Source organism: Anomaloglossus baeobatrachus, chromosome 9, assembly GCF_048569485.1.
Source record: "Anomaloglossus baeobatrachus isolate aAnoBae1 chromosome 9, aAnoBae1.hap1, whole genome shotgun sequence".
NCBI lineage: Eukaryota > Metazoa > Chordata > Amphibia > Anura > Aromobatidae > Anomaloglossus > Anomaloglossus baeobatrachus.
In genome coordinates, this window is record NC_134361.1 from 222,495,614 (window position 1) to 222,503,810 (window position 8,197).

Consider the following 8,197-nt stretch of genomic DNA (forward strand, 5'->3'; position numbering starts at 1 on the left):
GAGCCAGCGAGACAGGCCCCCCCCTAATCCAGGAGCCAGCGACAGGCCCCCCCTAATCCAGGAGCCAGCGACAGGCCCCCCCCCCTAATCCAGGAGCCAGCAACAGGCCCCCCCTAATCCAGGAGCCAGCAACAGGCCCCCCCTAATCCAGGAGCCAGCGACAGGCCCCCCTAATCCAGGAGCCAGCGACAGGCCCCCCCCTAATCCAGGAGCCAGCGACAGGCCCCCCCTAATCCAGGAGCCAGCGAGACAGGCCCCCCCTAATTCAGGAGCCAGCGAGACAGGCCCCCCCCAATCCAGGAGCCAGCGAGACAGGCCCCCCCTAATCCAGGAGCCAGCGAGACAGGCCCCCCCTAATCCAGGAGCCAGCGAGACAGGCCCCCCCTAATCCAGGAGCCAGCGAGACAGGCCCCCCCTAATCCAGGAGCCAGCGAGACAGGCCCCCCCCTAATCCAGGAGCCAGCGACAGGCCCCCCCCTAATCCAGGAGCCAGCGACAGGCCCCCCCCCCTAATCCAGGAGCCAGCAACAGGCCCCCCCTAATCCAGGAGCCAGCAACAGGCCCCCCCTAATCCAGGAGCCAGCGACAGGCCCCCCTAATCCAGGAGCCAGCGACAGGCCCCCCCCTAATCCAGGAGCCAGCGACAGGCCCCCCCCTAATCCAGGAGCCAGCGAGACAGGCCCCCCCTAATTCAGGAGCCAGCGAGACAGGCCCCCCCTAATCCAGGAGCCAGCGACAGGCCCCCCCTAATCCAGGAAGAAAAATTAACAACATGACACGATTTGTTCTGTATAAGATTTTTTTCCCATTTTTTTTGTTTCTTTTTTAACGTTCTTAATAAGAAAAAGTTATTCCGGGTGATTGGACGTCCGCTCTTGATAAGATACAAACCAAAAAAAAATTATTTTTTTTCCAGGAAGATACAAAAGTGGAGCGCTCCCCCGGCTGAGTCCGTCCCTCCTCCGCGCGCCCCTCCAAAAACCTCTGTAACAAGGTGTCAACACAAGTCAGGGCGCCCCCTGCAGGCACCGGGCAGGCAGCAGCTCCAGCGTCCCCCGCCGCAGGCCACCAGAGCACAAAAAAAAAAAAAAAAGTCCTGGGGGTCCAGGGGTTATAAGTGGGGGGCATGGGGCTGTCACATGCAGCTATACACGTCCTCCGGAGGCTAGGAAAGGAACGCTTACAGAAAAGAGCATCATTCATGTGGAGATCACAACGTGAGCATGATAAAAACTCGGGGGGTCTCGGGAGTGAAAGGGAAGCCAAGCGGGATGGAGACGGGAGGGTCGGCCGAGCCCGGGCTGGATATCAGCTGTGGTCCGGGGAGGGCTCCCTGCGGAGGGCGCTCTTCTTCACCGTGTCTAGATATTCCTGCTGTGACACTGCTAAAACGGAGGCCAGGATCTCGTCGTCGTCCCAGTCGTTCAAACCTGGGAGAAGGAAGAGGAGGAGAAGGGTTACGAGGCGGGTCCCCCCCAAAAAACAAAGCCTGGGGAGACACTCGATGAGGTGGGCACACTCACCAAATGCTGTGGGAGACATGTGTTGCATGAGTGCTCTACACTCCAGGGCTGGGTACAAAGACACAAGGGGTGAGGTGGCGCGGTCGGCACCAGAACATGGCTGGTTGCTTGGGCCTAGGCGGAGAACAGACATGGTGAGAGCTCGTGTCTGACAACCAAACCCCCGTTTATAGACACCCTAAGGAGCGCGGGCGCGGTGCCGGACGCCATCTCCGTCACCCGGCACTCGCGGGAGCTCTAGGAGACCACTAGGGTGCCAACCGTCAGTGCCCACCCTACGGGGCTGCACCTCAAAGCATGCTGGGAGTTGTAGTTTGGCCACAATTTGCAGAAGACAATATAAGCAAAATATATATATACACACTAGCTGTACTCCCCGGCTTCACCCGGGCTAATAACTGCTGTTAACAAAATAGAATGTATTAACGCCCGGGATAGTAACTGTCTCCCCCTCTGTATATATCTCTCTGTGTGTCTGTCTCCCCCTCTGTATATATCTCTCTGTGTGTCTGTCTCCCCCTCTGTATATATCTCTCTGTGTGTCTGTCTCCCCCTCTGTATATATCTCTCTGTGTGTCTGTCTCCCCCTCTGTATATATCTCTCTGTGTGTCTGTCTCCCCCTCTGTATATATCTCTCTGTGTGTCTGTCTCCCCCTCTGTATATATCTCTCTGTGTGTCTGTCTCCCCCTCTGTATATATCTCTCTGTGTGTCTGTCTCCCCCTCTGTATATATCTCTGTGTGTCTGTCTCCCCCTCTGTATATATCTCTGTGTGTCTGTCTCCCCCTCTGTATATATCTCTGTGTGTCTGTCTCCCCCTCTGTATATATCTCTCTGTGTGTCTGCCTCTTTCCCTGTCTGTATCTCTCTGTGTGTCTGCCTCTTTCCCTGTCTGTGTCTGCCTCTTTCCCTGTCTGTGTCTGCCTCTTTCCCTGTCTGTGTCTGCCTCTTTCCCTGTCTGTGTCTGCCTCTTTCCCTGTCTGTGTCTGCCTCTTTCCCTGTCTGTGTCTGCCTCTTTCCCTGTCTGTGTCTGCCTCTTTCCCTGGCTGCACTGTGACACGCCAACATTCCATATAAGGGCGTGGCTGCGCATTCTTCTGAAGTTCTGGCTGCACTGTGGCTCCCAGCTCCATTCGCTTTAATGGAGGCAGGTTTTTTGGTGAATAACTGTAAATCGCGGGGTTAAAATTTCCCCTCAAAACATAGCCTATGACGCTCTCGGGGTCCAGAAGTGTGAGTGTGCAAAATTTTGTGGCTGTAGCTGCGACGGTGCAGATGCTAATCCCGGACACACACACAGACACACACAGCTTTATATATTAGATACATATGTTTGAGGGCTGGAAGTTACCTGGGGCGCAGGGAGAAGGGGCTTAGCTAAAACTAGGGTGGTCCCTGGGGAAGACGGTTTTGCGGTCTGCTCTCCGTGGACGTCGGGGTGTTCGGGGGAGCCTGCGGTGCTGCGCTGTCTCGGAGAACGGCTGCTCCATTCCTCGGGTCCGCTGGAGGCGGCGGCGGTGGCAGAGCTGCAGGTTGCGGTGGCCTTCCGTGGCTGGAAAGAGCAGGAGAGACGGTATAAGTAGGGAGGAGACAAAAGCGTTATCTGATGGGGGTCCAACTCCTGGCCCTGCTCGTCCCGTCATGGTATACCACACACGTGGCGGTGCCCGGTAGGTCAGCACCAGTCGCAGCCATACCTGGATGTGCGGCGTTCTTACGTGACCGCAGAGACGAGTTACCTGTCTGGCTTGCTTTTCTTGGTCCCGTAACCACTGCAGGTAGGATTCCCGTGCCACCTGCTCCTCGATTGCCTCGTTCGTGGCCTCCCAGTCCGTGGCACGCTTTTTGTCTTCTAACATCTGTTGCTCGATCCAGGATTCCTCCGAGGTCCGGATCGCGCTTTTCATCAGGGTCTGCTCTGCAAACTGAACACAAGATCCCCCGTGACTCTTACAGACACATACGTGCCCCTGGGGCCGTCTCCTAATTAGGACATAAGGCCGAGACCATAATGGCTGCGATCCAAGGAGGCTCATCATCATATGACACTAGCACAGGTACTACATGCCTACAGCCCCACAGACATCTTAGCTAGCGGCCGGCTGAATGGAGGGTTGACCAGAAGCCGTCTCGCCCATACACAGGGTATGCTATCAGTCGTCTCTCCCATATCTCCCATACACGGGGGCTGCCAGCTGCCGTGTCGCCCGTCTCTCCCATACACGGGGGCGGCCAGCAGCCGTCTCACCCATACATGGGGGCTTCCAGCTGCCGTGTCGCCCGTCTCTCCCATACATGGGGGCTGCCAGCTGCCGTCTCTCCTATACACGGGGGCTGCCAGCTGCTGTCTCACCTGTCTCTCCCATACATGGGGGCTGCCAGCTGCCGTGTCGCCCGTCTCTCCCATACATGGGGGCTGCCAGCTGCCGTGTCGCCCGTCTCACCCATACATGGGGGCTGCCAGCTACCATGTCGCCCGTCTCTCCCATACATGGGGGCTGCCAGCTGCCGTGTCGCCCGTCTCACCCATACATTGGGGCTGCCAGCTGCCGTCTCACCCGTCTCTCCCATACATTGGGGCTGCCAGCTGCCGTCTCACCCGTCTCTCCCATAGACTGGGGCTGCCAGCTGCCGTCTCTCCCATACATGGGGGCTTCCAGCTGCCGTGTCGCCCGTCTCTCCCATACATGGGGGCTGCCAGCTGCCGTGTCGCCCGTCTCACCCATACACGGGGGCTGCCAGCTGCAGTCTCTCCCATACATGGGGGCTGCCAGCTGCCGTGTCGCCCGTCTCTCCCATATATGGGGGCTGCCAGCTGCCGTCTCGCCCGTCTCTCCCATACATGGGGGCTGCCAGCTGCCGTGTCGCCCGTCTCTCCCATACATGGGGGCTGCCAGCTGCCGTGTCGCCCGTCTCTCCCATACATGGGGGGCTGCCAGCTGCCGTCTCGCCCGTCTCTCCCATACATGGGGGCTGCCAGCTGCGGTGTCGCCCGTCTCTCCCATGCATGGGGGCTGCCAGCTGCCGTGTCGCCCGTCTCTCCCATACATGAGGGCTGCCAGCTGCCGTGTCGCCCGTCTCTCCCATACATGGGGCTGCCAGCTGCCGTGTCGCCCGTCTCACCCATACATGGGGGCTGCCAGCTGCCGTGTCGCCCGTCTCACCCATACATGGGGATTGCCAGCTGCCGTGTCGCCCGTCTCACCCATACATGGGGATTGCCAGCTGCCGTGTCGCCCGTCTCACCCATAGATGGGGGCTGCCAGCTGCTATGTCACCCTTCTCTCCCATACATGGGGGCGGCCAGCTGCCGTCTCTCCCATATATGAGGGCTGCCAGCTGCCGTGTCACCCGTCTCTCCCATACATGGGGGGCTGCCAGCTGCCATGTCACCCATCTCTCCTATACATGGGGGCTGCCAGCTGCTGTCTCACCCGTCTCTCCCATACATTGGGGCTGCCAGCTGCCGTCTCGCCCATACATGGGGGCTGCCAGCTGCCGTGTCGCCCGTCTCTCCCATACATGGGGGCTGCCAGCTGCCGTGTCGCCCGTCTCACCCATACATGGGGGCTGCCAGCTGCCGTCTCACCCATACACAGGGGCTGCCAGCTGCCGTCTCTCCCATATATGGGGCTGCCAGCTGCCGTCTCTCCCATATATGGGGCTGCCAGCTGCCGTGTCGCCCGTCTCTCCCATACATGGGGGCTGCCAGCTGCCGTGTCGCCCGTCTCTCCCATACATGGGGGCTGCCAGCTGCCGTCTCACCCATACACGGGGGCTGCCAGCTGCCGTCTCTCCCATATATGGGGCTGCCAGCTGCCGTGTCGCCCGTCTTTCCCATACATGGGGGCTTCCAGCTGCCGTGTCGCCTGTCTCTCCCATACATGGGGGCTTCCAGCTGCCGTGTCGCCCGTCTCTCCCATACATGGGGGCTTCCATCTGCCGTGTCGCCCGTCTCTCCCATACACGGGGGCTTCCAGCTGCCGTGTCGCCCATCTCACCCATACATGGGGGCTGCCAGCTGCCGTGTCACCCGTCTCTCCCATACAGGGGGGTGCTCACTCTGATGATCGCTCCTTTGTTCTTTGGGCAGGAATCAGACTCGCTGAAGAGTCCGGATGCCCCCATATATCTGTGGGATCGGCTGGCGTTGTTCATGTACGGGGGTCTTACGTTTACCAAAAAGTTCTTGTTGCATCCGATAGCCCACACCCGCCGCACTAAGTGTTTCCGTACTACAACGCTTTCCGCCACGGGAGGTCCCCCATCCTCACTCACCCCGGGTTTGAACGATGGCAGTCCCAGGCCTACGCCTATCGTGGCCTTGTTGGGGTTGACCACGGAGTTGTAGTGGATGTTTCGATGGTAGCTCACTCGGATTGGCTCGTCTTCATTTTGCTGGATCCCGTGGAATGTATTGATGGGTTCTGGGACATGGAAACAATGGAGGGGAACGTTAAAAAAGGAAAGGGGAAGACGAGCACAAGTGATGATGAAGCGACTGCACGGCGACGACTCATGGCAGACGGAGGTCCCCATTTACCCGACGGCCGCCCAAAGAGCGGGCCACGGCCAGGGCCGCCACGGCCACGGTGAGCGTCGTACGTGACGGTCTCATATATGCCAGAAAATGCCTCCGGACATAAAGGGGCGAGCAGTGACCCCCTAGAAGATAAGCACGCGATGGCTCGGGGTTACCCACCTGTTTCGTACTGATACACTTCTACGGGCCGGTTGTACATCTCCGCCATGGCCTGCATTTCTATGTGATTGCCGTGACAATTGTTTTTCCGTTTTCGGTTGATGTAAGTGGTGAAGTCTTCCGTTACGTAGTTGGAAAAGTAATCTGCGTTCTTCATCTGTAACAAAACAAAAGTAAACAAACAAACATTCCCTGCAGACCCACGGGACCCCCAGATCCCCCCTTACCAGGTAATCCATACAGTGTTTCCGGACCACCTCGTGCATGTCCTGGTCGCCGTATACCTGGTCAGCTGCGGAGAAGAAGCAAAGAGATGTCATATGGCGGCACAGCGGCCTGCGCGGTGCATAATGCGAGCGATCAGGGTGTCATATGGCAGCACAGCGGCCTGCACGGTGCATAATGCGAGCGATCAGGGTGTTATATGGCGGCACAGCGGCCTGCGCGGTGCATAACGTGAGCGCTTGGGATGTCATATGGCGGCACAGCGGCCTGCGCGGTGCATAACGTGAGCGCTCGGGATGTTACATAGCGGCACAGTGGCCTGCGCGGTGCATAACGTGAGCGCTTGGGATGTCATATGGCGGCACAGCGGCCTGCGCGGTGCATAACATGAGCGCTCGGGATGTTATATAGCGGCACAAGCGGCCTACGCGGTGCATAACATGAGCGCTCGGGATGTTATATAGCGGCACAGCGGCCTGCACGGAACATAAAGTGAGCACTCAGGATGTCATATGGCGGCACAGCGGCCTGCGCGGTGTATAACATGAGCGCTTGGGATGTCATATGGCGGCACAGCAGCCTGCGCGGTACATAACGCGAACAATCGAGATGTCATATGGCGGCACAGCGGCCTGCGCGGTGCATAACGCAAGCGATCAGGGTGTCATATGGCGGCACAGCGGCCTGCGCGGTGCATAACGCGAGCGATCAGGGTGTCATATGGCGGCACAGCGGCCAGCGCGGTGCATAACGTGAGTGCTTGGGATGTCATATGGCGGCACAGCGGCCTGCGTGGTGCATAATATGAGCGCTCGGGATGTCATATGGCGGCACAGCGGCCTGCGCGGTGCATAACGCAAGCGATCAGGGTGTCATATGGCGGCACAGCGGCCTGCGCGGTGCATAACGCAAGCGATCAGGGTGTCATATGGCGGCACAGCGGCCTGCGCGGTGCATAACGTGAGCGATCAGGGTGTCATATGGCGGCACAGCGGCCTGCGCGGTACATAACGTGGCCCTTTAAGGAGCCGTACGTTCGGTTACACCCACTAAACTGCAAAATATAAAAATAAACACACAAAGCTTCCAGTAACTTTATAAATAAAGCGGTAAAAAGGAAAAAAATATATATATAAAAAGACAAAAAAAAATATCAAACAAACCGCAGATCTGCCGATAAGCCGCCTCGTAAAACCACGTTGCATGTAAACAATATGCGCTATGCTAATGAGCGCTATACATGGCAGGCCTTCCCGCTCGTCATGTGACCGGCTTTCTTAGAAGTTCGGGGGGGGGGGGGGGTTAGCGAGGGGGATGTTCTGGACCAATCGTCGTCTCCCCGCACGGAGGGAATCTAACACAGGAAACCGCAGCAGAAGTCGTGTTTACAGACGCTGCAAACAGGATCCAGAAAGCTGCAGAGCAAAGGATGGGAGCGGGGGGGGGGGGCAGAGCGCTCTGCGGGGCACAAAGGGGGGCGAGGGGCCCGGATGTAAACAGCCCCCCAAGTGCCCCCGGCTGGAAAAAAACGTGCGCATCACATGAACCCCAAAATATGTTAGGGCAAAACAAATACAAAAACAAAACAGATAAAAGCTGGTCCTACGTCTGCTGTCCCAAAACGCCCTGGATACATCCCTGACCGCGCTGCAGCAGCCGATCCCTACTGAAAGGTCCCGGACAGGCTCTAGAGAAACTTCTAGTGAAAGGTCCCGGACAGGCTCTAGAGGAGCTTCTAATGAAAGG

At 58.2% G+C, this 8,197-nt stretch overlaps 1 protein-coding gene across 1 annotated transcript in view; it reads right to left on the reverse strand.

Annotated features, from left to right (window-relative positions):
- Positions 1-789: 789 nt before the first annotated feature.
- OTUD5 (OTU deubiquitinase 5) overlaps positions 790-8,197 on the reverse strand; it is a 36,984-nt gene continuing 29,576 nt past the window's right edge. Inside the window, 8 exon segments of the mRNA XM_075322993.1 lie at positions 790-1,430; positions 1,524-1,637; positions 2,876-2,896; positions 2,899-3,076; positions 3,264-3,449; positions 5,803-5,951; positions 6,227-6,383; positions 6,454-6,518. Coding sequence (XP_075179108.1) covers positions 1,309-1,430; positions 1,524-1,637; positions 2,876-2,896; positions 2,899-3,076; positions 3,264-3,449; positions 5,803-5,951; positions 6,227-6,383; positions 6,454-6,518 — 992 coding nt within the window. The 3' untranslated portion in view covers positions 790-1,308.